At 30.0% G+C, this 16,352-nt stretch overlaps 2 protein-coding genes across 4 annotated transcripts; both read right to left on the bottom strand.

Annotated features, from left to right (window-relative positions):
• Positions 1 to 1,720: 1,720 nt before the first annotated feature.
• On the bottom strand, positions 1,721 to 4,565 carry LOC9311197 (PHD finger protein ALFIN-LIKE 6). 2 transcript variants are annotated; one of them, XM_021025439.1, is made up of 5 exons: positions 3,842 to 4,565; positions 3,643 to 3,675; positions 3,259 to 3,487; positions 2,427 to 2,556; positions 1,721 to 2,341 (listed from the first exon to the last, which is right to left on the bottom strand). In XM_021025439.1, exons 1-5 carry the CDS (start codon positions 3,936 to 3,938, stop codon positions 2,063 to 2,065), a joined length of 768 nt encoding a protein of 255 aa, XP_020881098.1. In that variant the 5' UTR covers positions 3,939 to 4,565; the 3' UTR covers positions 1,721 to 2,062. The 2 variants fall into 2 exon arrangements, with proteins under 2 accessions (XP_020881098.1, XP_002875129.1); XM_002875083.2 differs by having other exon boundaries at positions 1,721 to 2,338; positions 3,842 to 4,553.
• Positions 4,566 to 6,587: 2,022 nt separating this feature from the next.
• On the bottom strand, positions 6,588 to 9,427 carry LOC9312889 (NAC domain-containing protein 35). Of its 2 annotated transcripts, XM_002875082.2 has the most exons (4): positions 9,104 to 9,427; positions 8,442 to 8,710; positions 7,019 to 7,442; positions 6,588 to 6,907 (listed from the first exon to the last, which is right to left on the bottom strand). In XM_002875082.2, exons 1-4 carry the CDS (start codon positions 9,393 to 9,395, stop codon positions 6,765 to 6,767), a joined length of 1,128 nt encoding a protein of 375 aa, XP_002875128.1. In that variant the 5' UTR covers positions 9,396 to 9,427; the 3' UTR covers positions 6,588 to 6,764. The 2 variants fall into 2 exon arrangements, with proteins under 2 accessions (XP_002875128.1, XP_020881085.1); XM_021025426.1 differs by having other exon boundaries at positions 6,588 to 7,442.
• Between the last annotated feature and the right edge of the window lie 6,925 nt (positions 9,428 to 16,352).

The raw sequence follows: 16,352 nt of genomic DNA, 5'->3' as shown, positions 1-16,352 counted from the left end.
GACGTGGTCCCGGAGAGTAGGAAAAACCAAACCTCGTTAACAAATTTCTTGTCTCGTTTACTTTTCGCTATTTATCGTACCTCATCCGCACTTACAGACGAATCTTAGATTAGACCACATAATGATAAAATGTTATCAAATCATATTAGTTAGCTTTTTGAAACATCAGGCATATATTGACTACCCTTATGTGTTTTATTTTAAGTCTAGTTTGGTAAAATTTATATTAAGAAAAAAAAAACTCTAGCTAGTTTGATTCGTCTGAATACCAAATTCGGAACAATATTAAATTAATTATAAAGATTAGTTAATAAATGTAAATTAAAGATGAAACTAAAGTGAAATACAAAAAAAAAATGTTTGATGATTATAAATATTCAAATCAATTCGTAATTTCGTCCTTAGCACATAATGAATTTATATCCACTAAAATGTATGTAGTTCAACGGATAATTTTTTTTTTTTTTTTTTTTTCAACGGATAAATTTGGTAACCTTTTTTTCAATTTTTGTCAACGCGATTTTGGCTGGAAGCATTAAAAGAGAACGAATATGTTAAAACATTGATTGATCCTGTGGCTTTGCTTTGAATGGTTACCAATCATATATCAACAACACGAAAGATGTTGAAATGAAGAGTTTGTGTACTTATTTGAGTTTATTTTGAATTTGCATTAAAGATAAGCTTATGGTTACTTATAGGTTGGTTTCTTTACTTATAGGTTGGGTTCTTTACTTCTTTAAATAATGCTATTATAGGTTTGCATGCAAGAAAACAAAAGGCCTAACAAAATCACATGCAACGGTTTTGTTAGATATAGGGAGGCCCCTGTCCCTATGGCCCATATTGTATATATAATCATTTACTTCATGTATTTTGTTTAATAAGTTCATTTTATCTTATTTCATCATTGTTTCTTTCAATAATCAGAAAATAATCCGGATTTTTACCTGACTAATCTTTCAGGATGAGTGTAACCGTCGAGTAATCCATTCAATGAGTTTTCTAATGGCTTTAAATTTAATATCATTTAGATTGGCAAATTAAAAATGGTTGGATAATTTTTTTGTTACATAATAAAAAGTTATTAAATATATGCTAGAGGAAGATAAATATTAAATAGAAATTAACTGGGGAAGTGAGTCTTAAGAGTTTATGTATCCAAGATTAGCCTTTGCATGTTGAGAATATGTAGCATAATGCATGAGAATGACAATAACACACACTTGTCACTTTAGATGATTTATGAAAAAGAAAATTATGTAATTCTGTAAAAAAAATATAGCAAGCAAATAAATGTGTGACATGATACATAAGCTTACCCAAACACAAATCCTTTTCTAACATTGGGCTCAAATTGACCTAGTCATAATTTGGGCTGTCATAATCTATCAACTTCAATCTATCACTTAAGTTCAATTCACAACAAGATCCTTGATTGATTGATGGCAATGTATATTTGTGCACCAAAGAAAAGAATATAAATATTAATTAAAAAATTGAACTATTTTTTAAAAGAAACGGTAAACAAATGTAAACTTTTATACTTTTGCGTCTCGTTCTATAAAACATACTATATATCTTTTTGCTTTTAAACCTTTTGACCAATACCAATTTCATATTATGGAGATAATCAAATAAACTAAACCTAACTACTACATAAGAAATAAAATTATTTAATCATATGAATACAACATATATTGCTAAATGTAAGAGAAAGTAAGAAGTAAAATATGATAAGAAACTAACCACATAATAGTTTCACAACTTTCGCAAATTACTGTTCAGAAACTACAATATCTTAAATAAGACCAAACAAATTAGTAGTAGAATTAACATTAACAATAAAAAGTCCAAAGAAAAAAAAAAACGAAAAGACAGCACCAATTGTAAATATCTCTCAATAGTCAATACCATAATATTAAAGACTAAGCAAAAGAAGAAAAAAAGATGTTACCTTCTTACATTTTCTAAGTCCCTTTCACTGGCATTTCTTATAAACTGGGAACTTCTTCTCCTTCTTTCACAATTTTCTCCTAAGTCGTTTACCTTTTATTAAACTTCAAGGTCTGGCTCTCTTGTTACTGCAACTTGGGCATTTGTAATGCTTGATGTGTTCTGCTTTTGCAGGTGTTATCTTCACACATTTTCCATGGAACCATTTCTCACACGCGTCGCAGCAAATCCAGAACTCATCTGTACCGTAGTTGTCTCCACAAGCGCCACAAACCGCACCTTGTTCATCGTCCTCTTCCTCGTCTTCACTCTCATCATCTTCTTCTTTTGGCGGTGGAGATGACATCTTTGCAACCTTTGTGAGAGATTCGGATTGGCGAGACTGCTTGTGAGTAATTTCAAAGAGGTAACAACTTAGCAGAGAGTTACAGAGAGAGATATTGATAAAAATGGCGAAACAGAAGAGCTACCTTGATGCCACTAGGTTTGCTTTTGCTATTGTTGTTGTTAACAGATAGATCCTTGGACTGCTTTGCATTGCTGCCACTCACCACTTCGAAAATGGTCGGCAGCTCATTAATCATCTGGAACAGTCTCTTCCTGAAAAAGAATCGGTCCATCGCACAAGCTTAAAGGCAAGTAATAGCTAAATTGTTTTAACAAACTTAATTCCAGAAAAGAATTTGTTGAGATCCAAACCAGTAAAGTTCATTTATTCAGTCCACCAAAGAAATACACATAAAACACTTTGATTCGCGACCAAAACCCAAGAAAAATCCAGAGTCTCATTCTGCGCAAACTTCCTATCAATATACAAATTCAGAATCACCAACTAACTCTGCTCAAACTGTTTAACCTGTCAGCTACCAGTATCAGCTAATGGATTCAATGATCATTGCTGCAACAACGGTACAATCCAGTACAAACTACCTAGGCTAATTACAGTGATCCTGGACTAGACTAACACAAGAAATACTAATCAGAATCAGGGCACACATCACATCTATTGACCTATATCTTATATATATACATCTCAATAACATTGATCAAGTTAGGTGTGCTCTAGTCACTTCAATTCTGTCTCATGAAGCAAATGATAGAAACTGGGAACCACTTACAAAAAGAGTTTAATAGAAACCGACCCTTTGAATAAGATCCCGTGAGTTAAAAAATCCAAACAGAGATTGTTGACATCAGGCACATAGACAAAACAAGAGGATGCTATAAACAATAAGATCCCACAATATTTTCATATATGAGACGCAACACTCAAAAAGACCCGAGGTTAAGAAGGAACATTACCTCTCGTTCTTACCAAATCCGAAACGTGCACCAAAGTAAAAGGCAACAGAAAGCAGCCATGAATCACTGTGAACCGCGACCAAAGATACCCAGTCCTTTTCTTGCATTCCGTCTCTTGCGAAGTTAATGCCCAAAGCTGGTTCAGGAAGCTCAGGAGGAACTTCCTCAACGGGTAGATTAACCTCCCATGTCTCATTTGGAAGTCCATAGAGACACAAATTCTCCTTCTCTATATAAACAAGAATAAAACACCTTAAAGAAAAACCACACAGAGGTCTAACTAACACAATCTTTAACCAACAATATTCAACAAAACAAATTCTCCAAAAAGGTTACTTTGAAGCTAAACAAGACTAATTTAACAGTTGTGAAGAAATAACTCACCAGGATCACACGTTTGGTAAAACTTCACCATATCTGCATAAACAAAACACAAACCCAGAATCGTCAAATCTCACCAAAGAAACCCAAAATAAAAAAGTTCTTCTTTTTCAAAAACCCAAATGCAACAAATCCTTATCATTCTGATTCGCAAGTGAGAAACAAAGTAAGCTAGAATCGGACCAAGAAGACCAAAACTCACCATTTGTGAGAGCTTTAATAAGACCAGCTCGTCGACCTCTGAAGTCGCTAAAGACCTCTTCAACAGTACGAGGTATTGGATGAGTGATTCCTTCCATTTCTCACAGACGATGCCACCGGAGAATCAATTTTTTCAGCTTCAGAATCGCCGGAGAATATGAGTATTCCGGTCAAAATCAAAATCTGAGACAAAACAGAAAAAACCCAGAAGGAAAAATATCCACTTTGGGTTTCGGATTTGGGGAAATGAAATTTGTAAATCTCTGAAAGAGAGATTTTTTTTTTTAATTTGGGGGAAACTGAGAAAAGAAAAATAGACAAAGGAGCTAGTAACCCTAAAACGATAAAACAAAAGGGACCGATCAAAGATAATTTTTGGGGCTGAGAAGTAATAATATTATAAAGACAACATTGTGTATTTTATTATATATCTATTAATTAATAAAGACAACATTTTTTGTTTTATTAATTCCGATCTACATACCCTACTTATTTTTCGAGCTACATTCCCCATCTTATAGATTCCCGAATTATACATTTTTATTTTAGTTTTTGGTCAAGACATTTATTTTAGTTTTAAATTTCGAATATTCTGTGTTTTTAGAAGTGGACAAAAAAACATGTTGAGATATCCAAATTAATCGATACTTTCGTTTCTGTTTTCAAGTTTTTGGCTTCTAAGAGCATCTCCAATGGGGGAGTTCTCTTCATGAGCTCTCTCAAATTTTTTATAATAAATTTTGAGAAAGTGTTAGATGAGAACCTTTAATTTTTTTTTTGCTTGTTTTGTGTCCAATGGTAGGTTCTCTCCACATGATGAGCAAGAGAAAGCTGTTGACCAGATGGAACTAGATCCATCTCCTTCTGAACCTCTTCGAAAGGCTCGAACACAATGCCGCTTAATGTGCTTGTGGTGGTTGAACTCTTGGAACCACGAAGAGCGAACGAGAGATTCCCGAATTTTTCAGAAGAAATCGGAGACGAAATCGAGAAGAAATCGAAATCGAGAAGAGAGGAGAGAAAATATAGAAGCAGCTTTGAGAAGAAATCGCAACAGAGGGGAGAGAAAAGTTTCGGAGAAAACAAAGTAAAACGACACAGCTTTTTTTTTTTCTTTTTTTTTAATGCTCCACCCACTCTTTTGCTGACACGTAGGCGGTTCTCTTCATTTCTCAAAAGCCTCTGCAAAGAACCAACTCTCTTCTAATTTCCTCCTTTTGAATTATTTTTGGTCCAATTATTCAAGAGAACCCATAATTTTTTTTGAGACAACCTCCCATTGGAGGTGCTCTAATAAAGTTTAAACCGAATCTAAACCATAAAAAAAAAAAAGAGCAGGCTGAGGCATTAAATTGATTATATAAAGTATAAACATGACCTTAAAAGTTAAAACCATTCAGGCCCAGTTTGTATTGTACTGGAATAGTATGTCTGACCCATGAAAGAATAGTGGGCTTTTGTAGGGGAAATAAGATTTCAAGTTTTGAACTTTTTTCTTTTTGGTCACCATTTGAAGTTTTGAACTATCATCATGTATACGAATATACGTATCTTTATTTTTCACGATTATACCGGAAATAGATGGTTCTGAAAGTTACAATTCTTAAAAGAGAAAGAAGGAAAAACGAAAAACATTTTATCTTTCATCACTGCAAAATAAAAAAATTAATCAAATATTTGTATTTTTTGTTTGTTTCAAGATAAGAAAAGAAGGGAATAAAAAAAAAAGATAAGAAAACGGACAGTATTTATACGATTAGTTTGGTACTTTTGGTTTGAATAATTTTGCGTTTTGTACGTCGTACTAGTCAGTCTACTAGATAGGGAACACATTTAGCACAACTAAAATCTAGTTTGTCATGGAATAATAATAATGTGGTATATAAAACTATAATGTAGACAATTAATACACATCATTTAAATAATCAAATAAAACATGCAAATACGGTTATAGGTAAACCGGTTAGAAAGGTAAGTTTATTTTATTTATTTTTGTCAACGAAAGGTAAAATTTAAAATTTATATTTTGCTAATGGATTTGCCACATATATTATTAAAGATTGTTATAAGGTCTAAAAAGGCTATTATGAGTTAAAGCTTTAGAAAAAAAAAATTCATTAAGATATAGGATAATGATTTTTTAGAATATACAAACTATTCATGCTAGCCAATGGCCATTCTTAAAAATCACGGGAACAACTGCTCTTACCAAATATTGCACGTCCTATGTTTCTTTTCTTTTTTTTGTCAAACCCTAAGTCTTAAACTTACGAAGACAAAATCTAGCTAGCGTCTTTTTATATTTCTATCTCAAAATTAGTTGTTGAATTATCAAGAGTTAGTGGATTATTTATCTATAGAGTCGTCGAATTATCAGGTAATCAACATATTGGATCTAATGTAAACGACAATGCCAAATGAATTCTAACAATTAATAAATAAACGACAGAAAAAAAAAAAAACAAATATTTATGAAATTAGAAATGGAATGAAGACCAAATATCATTAGGTTGGATTTGATAAGGTTACCATTGTTAAACGATTGTGATTTAGTTAGTGTTTGTTTTTGGTCTGGCTTCGGTTAGGGTTCTTACATGAAAATCTAATCCGATAAGTTTGTTTCTTCTTTGGTTTGTTTGAAAACTTCTAATACCGATTAGTCATAGTTAATAACTTAATATTCATATATCACAATGATTTTTTTTCAAACTAAGTTGGATATTAGGATATAGCTTAAAGAAATAAACTTTAACACAAGAAACAAAACTACTTAATTGACTATATATGTTGAGAATCAGTTCCATTACATAAACTCGCAGTAATCAATCATTGTCTATCGCTATATCAATATATAACGAGTATGAAAATATGGCAAAGCAGCATTAATAATTATTGTAATTGATAATAATCATGATCTAGTTAAATTACTTAAAAGGAATATTAATATAATGATCTCTGTTTCCATCTGGTACTATTGGATTCCACATGTCCCACAAAGCATTGTTTGGAATTGTTCCTGCAGGAATCATGTTCATAGCTAACGCTGCTTGCGTTTGAGGCGTTAGCGCTGTTGCCGTAGTCGCCGCCACCAATTGTAACGCGTTTGCGTTAGCATTTTGTTGTTGAGTATGATGAAACTGTTGAGCAATTTGAAAGTATTGGTGATTGATATTGTTACCTCCATCTGATATTTGGTAGTTAACTAGTCTTTGAAGATCGTCAACAATGGCGGTTTCATCATCGTCTTGATTACTCGTAGAGATTATCGATGTGTTGTTGCTTGTGCCATAAGGCATTGGACGATATATGTTTTGGTTTGCTAAAGCTATGGTAACGTCAGAGTTACTGTTTGTGGTTGTTGTTGTGGTGCTGCCGTCGCCGGAATATTCGGTGGAGAGCTTCTCAAGATTGTTGGTGTTGTTGTTGTTAAGGTTGTTGTCGGAATGATTAGAGGAGGATGAATGGTGTTGTTGTTGTCTTAAGGCTAAACGGGATGATGATAATGAGTTATGGTTATGATGTCTTGTGGAGAGAGAACGTGGTACCGATGGATGATCTTCTACTCCTGGCCTTTTGTACACTCGGCATAATGATATTTCAGCCTACAATTATACATTTAACAATTATCAAATTGTCATATAGACTAACAATATTTATGAAAAGTATCATTTATGAAGAGAATCACATGAAACTATGTAAAGTTAGCATTAGCAAAAAAAAAGATAGCACGTTTAGAAGAAATTTAGACTACTATCATATGCGTACCAATGTATAATTAAGATGATTATATTTATTTATTTATTTCTATATCTTTAATTGTGTAATTTTAGTTTTATTAGTACAAGTGAATGTGCAATACATACACATAGATTGGTAGACTTAATTATGTCAACCCTGTTGTTTTAGCTGTCTTATGCATACATCTTATACATAGAAACTTTATAAATTTATGGTTTCAAATGGTGACGACACATAAGTCGAAAGATCCCAAAAATGTATTTCTCTATCCATTGTCATTTTCCGTATATATAATATTTTTCGGTCTACTCCATAAACCGTTATCAATCTATATAGATTTTAAATTTTCACATATAGATATGTTGGTATAATTCATATATGCCAAATAATTAGAAAAATATTGGGTAACTTGAATAGAAGACATGAATTAATGTGAGAAAGAGCAGCAACATTCATGTGATAAATTGTAAGAAAAACTAACTATGCCTCTGCAGAATTAAGGTATATGAATGTCGAGTGCGATACTTGTGTGTGTATATATGTGTATGCATCTATCTATTAATGTACTCTACTATAACATATGGGCCATGTCTAGCAATTTAAAGAGTTCACGCATATGACATGAACATTTTTCTGGATTTAAGCGCAAACGCCGCCTGACATTTAGTCCATTCACAAGTATTTTTGATCTCATGGAATCAATTCCAAAATAAATAAAAAACTAATCAAATTCAAAAAAATTATAAATAAAGAAATTCAAACAGTCTAGGGATTAATTTCAATTTTAAAGGCCTCACCACCTAGCTAGGGTTATATCTATGTACGTATGAATGTGATATTTATAGAGTTAATAGAATTTATACCTTTTGGTATTTCTCGGTTTCATGGTGAGGAAGACGATACTCGTTCATGATCCAACTAGTACGAGTGCCTTTTGGGGCTTTACCGGAGTAGAAAACTAGGGTTTTCTTCAATCCGATAGGCCGAGATGTCTCCGATCTGATCATCCGATCAGCTCCTGTGGCTTTCCAATATCCTGAAGTCGTTACTCGGTTTGGTCTATCTCCATTTCTATATTTCCGATCTCTTGGCACATAGAAGTACCACTCTTTCTCTCCTATAGCCGCCATAGCTGCATACACACATATGTATATATATATTTAAACATATATAAGCTAATTATGAAAACATAGACATATATATATTATGATAGATTTGAAAGGTTTCTTGATTTAGGTTAAATATAAGAAAGAGGGAGAAGTGTTTAAAGATGTTGAGAAACATAGAAGATCGGCGAAGTAATAATCCATAAGGAGGTTACATAAATAGGTTAAAAAAAGAAATAGAGAGAGAAAGTGATAAGTGAGAAGGAAGATCTTAACATATGTATAGAAATTAAAAATTTCCAAGTAGTTTGAGATGATTTATGTGTGTATATATATATGTGTGTGTGTGTGTGTGTGTGTGGGTGTGGGTGTGGGTGTGGGCATGGGTGTGTCTGTGTTTATGTGAAATGTATATTTACCAGGAAGTTCCCAAGGATCATAGCGATAAAGATCGAGGAAAGTGATGAGTTCTACATTGAAGCGTTTGCCTTCAACTTTTCGGCGAAGGTAAAACTCTATGAGTTCTTCTTCGGTAGGATGGAATCTGAATCCGGGCATGACCATGTCATGATCATGATCATCTGCTTCATCATCATTTTGGACATGACTCTCTTGGCCGCCTCTGTGATCATCGTCTTCTATACCTTTTTCGTTATTGTTGACTTGGTTACTCATGGGAATGATGCTTGTTGTGGAGGATACAATTGCCATATATAAAAAGAGACTATATATGTATGTGTGTATGCATGTGGATTAAGATGATATGATGATGAAAAGAGATTAAGGGTTTGTTTGGTTTTTATACTAACAAGGGAAGGGAAAAAAGAGAGATGAAATTGAGTGGTGTTGAGTAGAGATAAGAGGAGGAGAAGATGAAGGGACGACTATATAGGAATGAAACGTCATCGTTTTTGGGAGTTGAGACCAAACTAGAATAAGACAAAGAGAGAGAAGAAGAGAGTTAAGGAGGAGACAAAGACTTGTCAAATTGAGGACAGGGTGTCCACGGTTTTGTTTTCTTAGCCGTGCCTTTGGACCTTTCTCTCACTCTCCATTTCTAGTTTTTTTTTCATCAAAAAGATAAATTAAATATCCATCTACTAGCTAGTTTTACAAATCTTATATATATATATATATATTGATATTTAAAAAAATTTATCTTAATTTTTGTTTCTACATACTATCGTTTTAAATATTTAATGATTATTGGTTTTTAACACAAAAGGAAACGAAAATTGATATCTCTATCTTTTATTGGAAAAATTGAATATCATTTATTATAAACGGAAAAATATTTAAACATAACTAATTGACATTTTAAAAAATGGATGTCATAGTTACTAGGTCAATTCTACTTGGTAAAAATAACTAACGTTTTAAAACTTAAAAGTAATATTATCAACAGTTGATTTGGACATAGACGAAAATTATGGACCGAAAGTCTAAATTATCAATTCAAAAAAAAAAAAGATTTTATAGTTTTCTCCGCACATGCACCATCACACGTTAGAAATTCTTTAATTTTCGTTAGGTTTATCATTTATGATTGGTATTTTCTAAAGACAATCTAAACTTTAGAGAATAACAAATAAAGTTTATTTAATGTATACTTTGTGTAAATAGTCTATATTTTTGGATCCAGTCCATTGCTACCAAAATTGCGAAACTTTAACTAATTTAATCCTCCGGATCAAGGCATAGCGATAAAAATGATCCATAATTATTTATTATTACTAGATTGTTACCCGCGGTACACCGTGGGTTAATTATTTGATTTTTTTTGTCTTTTTATAAACTGATGAATTTGTTGTATATAATATTTTTTGTTGTACATTGCGAGTCACATGCGTTGTAACTAAAAATGAAAATTTTAAGTTGTATTTGTTTTGTTTTGTGTTTAAAATTGTATAATTGTATTTTGATTTGTTAATCCCAGGATTTCACCCGTGATATATTATCCCGTATTAATATCAATCCAAATCCGATCCGTCCCACCATATAATCATGTCCCGTAAAATTAAACATCATTTTGTTATTTCTTTAATAACACTTTTATTTAAAAGACATATAATTCGAGTCCATTTAAAAGTTTGCTTTCAAATAGTTTCTATAATATCATATATATATATATAATATATATATATATAATAACAAATTAGTGTGTGTATTTAGACCAACCCGTAAAATATCTTGAAAATGTCTCATTAAAATACTAAATAATTGTATTTCGATTTGTTAATTTTAAGATTTCACCGTGGTATATTGTCCCGTTTTAGATAATTGTAGAAATTAAGAAAATATCTGAATGACTCAATTCCGGGTCAGAGTAAAAAAAAAATACGACCTGATTAAACGCGCAAATTTGTTTTTCAAAAATGTTAATATAGATTGTACACATATTTTTTCTTCATCGATTGAGTAATATGTCCATTTTAAAAAATTTGAATCATAGCATATGCAGAAAAAATCGAATTTTTTTATTAAGTATATATATTTTATAATAGTTCAAAATAATATAAATATAAGATCATATAAAAGTGAAATGAGAATCATATATTTATGTTTTAATTAGGTAGAGAGGTTTTAGGAAATTAGTTTAAATTTGTTATATTAGCATTAAATAATCATATTTGATTTCTATATCTATAAAAATTGTAGAGAATATGCCATAAATAAAGAGTTTAGGTATAGTAATTAGTTGAGAAAATATATATTTTTTAGATTTTATTGATTAATTTTCGTTTTTTAATTTTGTCAAAAATAAGGAAAGATCCGATTGAAGATTTCCGGGTCAAAATTAAACAAAATTTGACCCGATTAGGAACCCCAAAAAGTGTTGCAAAAATGTATAGTAGATTATAGGTGGATTAATTGAATATCAGATATCTATACTAGTATTTTTGTAACACTTTAGTAACGGGTGTGTAAAAATGTTTCTGGGTTAATCGGATATCCGACCTGTTTTTAAATTCCTTCACAAAAAAATACTTGGATCGGGTTAAATAAAACCCAACACATACACCGGATATTCTATATTTAATAATTTAGATATTTAGAAGATTTGATTAAGATTTAGACTTATGATTCTCCTATCATCTTTGTTTGATTTGTTTTTAACTGGTTTGAATCATCATATAATACATAAGTAATAAAAAATCAATTCTTTTTCTCCATATACTGTGATTCGAAATTTTAAAAACGGACATATATTATCCAATTGACGAAAATGTGTGTTCAACGTTCTACATCGATTAAAATATTTAGACAATGATTCAGAATCATATCATAAATAAGATCAACACTAATAAAATAAATGAGTTTTTTGGCGGGACGGGTTTGGCGGAACGGGATTTTGAAATCAACAATAATAAAAAGATTAAAATATCATTAATCCGTCGCTTTAATACGGATTAAATCTTTAATTTTTTTTAATACCACCAATATTAGATATATTAAATCAGTCTCATTTAGAAAAGATTGTAAAAAACAAAAAATTGTCATGTAGTATAATGTTACTTAATAACAATTGTAAACTATAAAATATAAATATCTTAAAAAATTATAAAATTTGTAATCTTTTATATATAATAAATAATCGTTACATTTTAAAAATTACTATTTTTTAGAAAACAAATCACGGGACGGATTAAGAAGTTATAGGACGGGTTATATTTCGGAACTAAGTTATATGGTGGACGAGTTTGAATCAATATTTATAAAATTTTAAAATATCATTAACATGCTGCTTTAATACAAATTAAATCTTCAGTTTATTAAAATATAAATGTCTTAGAGAATGATATGATTTGTAAGCTTTTATATATAATAAATAATCATTAAATTTTAAAATAAAAATAAATCACGGGACGGGTTAAAAAATTACGGAATGAGTTATATTTTGGAACGGATTTATATGGCGGACAAATTTGAATCAATATTTATAAATATCATTAACATGCCGCTTTAATACGGATTAAATCCTCAGTTTATTAACAATTGTCTCGTGGACTCGTGGTATACCGTTACTTAATAACAATTGTAAACTATAATATAAATAAATATTTTATAAAGAGATACAATTTACAAAATATTCTTATACTAATTTTAAAAATAAATCATTCCGCAGTGTACCGCGGATTAAAATCTAGTCCTTTAAATAATGTTAAAATTTGGATTATTCTAGTTATTTTATTCATTTGATTGAGCCAAAGAATTCTGATTGGTGGCCTATATTACTATTTAAATAATAATATCACGTATGCTAACTATGTCACTCGTCATAAATATATTTACGTGTTTTTCATATGCTTCAGCTTCACGAACGTTCTCTTATTGTTTCACAATATTTTTTTATGATATATTTGGCCCACCATATCTTCATTACATGATATTATTTCTACAGTTATGAATGCAAAACAAACTGACTATGATTTTGCCAACGCTCTCCATGTTCATATGACTTACTAAAAACTGAACTTACAGTACATATGTTAGAATTTAGAAACCCGCCAGTTCTTCAGAAATTGTATTAATATATTTTATATATATACACAATATATTATGGGATATAGATATATGTATCTATATGTATAACTGTTCCATTTTATTGGTAATTCAAAAATACATATAAGATATTTACCCTAAATAATAAACATCGTAACGACATTAGCATATAAATAGCTGAGCTAAAAACTCTAGTCAAACTGTAATATATTTAAGTTCAACATGGAAAGATAGATATAATATATTAAGTAGAAATTTTAATACTTAAAAGTTCAATATGGAAAAATGAATTCAAAGTATCAACGTAAATGAGATAATGAATGAAAGTGAGGTGGTAGTGGGGCTTCTACGAAACGAGAGTGGGGTTTTTAGAAACCTTACTCTACGTTTAATGACTTCATATCTTATATTTTTAATTTTCTCAAATGTTTCAATTCAAAAGAAATCCGTGAATGCATGTATCTCATTCACAATAAATTTCATTGGATTGAGCTTAGTGTAAACTGACAATTTTCTATACCGATGTCATCACGTACCAACAAAACTTATGAAACGTAGAAAAAGTAAACAATTCATTTTTTGATAACTAAGTAAACAATTCAACAACCATTAATTAAAGCATTGTGATATCAGAAAATGAACTATTTTTTTGTTGTTAATTTGAATTTTGGTAAAGAAAATTATCTAGTTAAAGTGACTTTTTTTTTTTTTATGTTTAAACATTACAATTTATAATATTAATTTTAACTAGGAACTACAAAATCTCGGTACTCAAATAGGAATGTATGTATAGTTTTTGGAGATACATTTATATGAACTAAACTGGTATAATAAATTAGTTTCAAAGTTTAAGGTTTTCTTAAAAAAAAAACAATATAGGTATGAAAGGAAATATTATGTATGACATGGAGTCATAGGCATGGACCCTTCGCATATTGATATCAGTAAAAATATAAAATGGGGATCGAAATTAGGAATCAAATCTATATGAGAGTTTGAAAATAGATTAAGCTAATGTTGAAGAAAAAAAAAATATTAAGCTAATGCAATTAATGCAAACGAGTCTTCCATCGAATTGGCTTTTAGCTAGGGGTAGCAAGTAGGCTGGCGAGGATTATATAATGTACCTTCCAGAAGATTAAATTTATCATTTTTTCTAAAGCCATGAACTCGAATTTTCAGTTAAATTTGGTTTTTGAAACTGTAGAAATTTAAAATTTAACTTCAATTCGAAATAACATGTATTTCTATTGTTTTATAGTTATATATATATATATATATATATAAATTATTAACTTATATTTCGTCGTCTGATTATTATATATATTTCACATGTGTTTGTCTTAGTTAAAGTTTTAAATATTATAAAATATTTTACATATAAAATAAAGCAATTGATTTGAAAGTCTTAGAATCTTCAAGCTTACCTGTTGGCTAAATATCCAAAAAAATAAAAAAAACAAAACTGTGCTTTTACTTTTGTGCTTTAGCAATTGATTTAACGAATTTGTAAAGATTATGCGTCGTCTGCTAATTGTTGTACTATTACTCTGTAAACTTTGGGTTATACTCTTCCTTTTTCTTGCTGTTCAAAAAAAAAAACACCTAAATCATTTAAAATCCTAATATTGCTTTAAACCAAAATAAAAGGGAAAGAAAGAAAATGTGGTAATAAGATATATATATATATATATATATATATATATATATATACTATTATATATATATATATATAGTTATAGAAGTTGTGAATTTTAGATGGGACACACTTATACACTTGAAACTGATTGAAAAACAAATATTATAAAAGTGGTTAATAGCTGTAAAAAATTCCTACCAATCACACTTGCTTAAATCAATTATCATGACACAAGAAAAAGATTCAAGCGGGTTCGAGAACAAGAATTTAAGGATTTGAAAGAGGTTTAAGAAAGATGATGCTAGAATTGGTTAAGTAATACAAACCCTAAAAGTCTTATGCGATCACTATCAAAAGTCTTGTCCTAACTAAAATAAAACTTTTAACCAATAATAGATTCGTTTTTTCCCAGAATAGAATTTAATTGGATTTGGTTACCCATCATTACAATTTCATTGGTCATCAGTTTTTGTAGTTAGGTGATTTTAGTTTACTTTTACAAGTTATAATTGAACTTTAGTATTTCATTATTCCACCAACTTTAATTATTATTATACTAGAATAATAGTCACACTCTTAATAATTATTGACCCTTCTGTTTTCGCAATAATTTAAATATATTTCAGAGTTTTTTGGATGGATCTAGATTCCAATGACATGCATGGACCGATTTTTTTTTATAAAAAGTATATACTCCCCAAATCAAGATTTGGATCGTATCTTTCACATTCTTGTGTGCTAAAATTTCGATAACTTACTAAAAGAGAATTTTGATTTGATTAACCAACAACACTATCTCATTTCTCATCAAATTATGTACTTATATAATATAATTTTTAATAATAAAATAATTTCGATCTTTAATTATATTTAAGAGAAATTGTTAAAAATACCCATTTTTCAATACTCCTTTTCAAAAATGCCCCTTTTGAGAGTCCATTTTTAAGTTTGCCCTCTTTAATTTTTAATGACCATTTTACCCTTATTTGAAACAAAATTAGGTCCACAAAATACAAAATATTTTTTGGCGGGAAAAGTGATCCCGCAATTTTCCCGCCAAAACACTTGTAAAAACCTTTAAAATACCTTGTAAAATTTTCCCGTAAAAATTTTCCCGCCAAAATTTTTTTTTTGCGGGAAAAGTGATTCCGAAATTTTTTTGGCGGGAAAAATTTACAAGGTATTTTAAAGGTTTTACGGAGTATTTACAAGTGTTTTGTAAGGTTTTACAATGTATTTTAAAAGGTTTTACAAGGTACTTATAAGGTTTTATAAGGTATTTATAACTTGTAAAACCTTGTAAAAAACTTGTAAAACCTTATAACTTGTAAAACCTTATAAAATAGCTTGTAAAATCTGATAATATCTTATAAATATTTTATAAATACGTTGTAAAACCTTTTAAAATACATTGTAAAACCTTATAAATACCCTGTAAAAACCCTTTAAAATACCTTGTAAATATTTCCCGCCAAAAATTTCCCGCCAAAAATGGAGTGCGCGAAAAATTTGCGGAATCACTTTTC

The sequence above is a fragment of the Arabidopsis lyrata genome (assembly GCF_000004255.2).
Source record: "Arabidopsis lyrata subsp. lyrata unplaced genomic scaffold ARALYscaffold_5, whole genome shotgun sequence".
Classification (NCBI taxonomy): domain Eukaryota; kingdom Viridiplantae; phylum Streptophyta; class Magnoliopsida; order Brassicales; family Brassicaceae; genus Arabidopsis; species Arabidopsis lyrata.
The sequence above is the reverse complement of the archived record's forward strand: the minus strand, read 5'-3'. Positions and strand labels throughout refer to the sequence as shown.

Coding starts and splice junctions, on each gene's coding strand:
- LOC9312889 (XM_021025426.1), bottom strand. CDS start 9,395: ATGGCAATTGTATCCTCCACAACAAGCATCATTCCCATGAGTAACCAA. Junction 8,711..9,103: donor TGATCCTTGGGAACTTCCTG/GTAAATATACAT, acceptor GTGTGTATGCAG/CTATGGCGGCTATAGGAGAG. Junction 7,443..8,441: donor AAACCGAGAAATACCAAAAG/GTATAAATTCTA, acceptor GTATAATTGTAG/GCTGAAATATCATTATGCCG.
- LOC9311197 (XM_021025439.1), bottom strand. CDS start 3,938: ATGGAAGGAATCACTCATCCAATACCTCGTACTGTTGAAGAGGTCTTT. Junction 3,488..3,642: donor TTACCAAACGTGTGATCCTG/GTGAGTTATTTC, acceptor TTGTTTATATAG/AGAAGGAGAATTTGTGTCTC. Junction 2,342..2,426: donor GCAAACCTAGTGGCATCAAG/GTAGCTCTTCTG, acceptor ATTACTCACAAG/CAGTCTCGCCAATCCGAATC.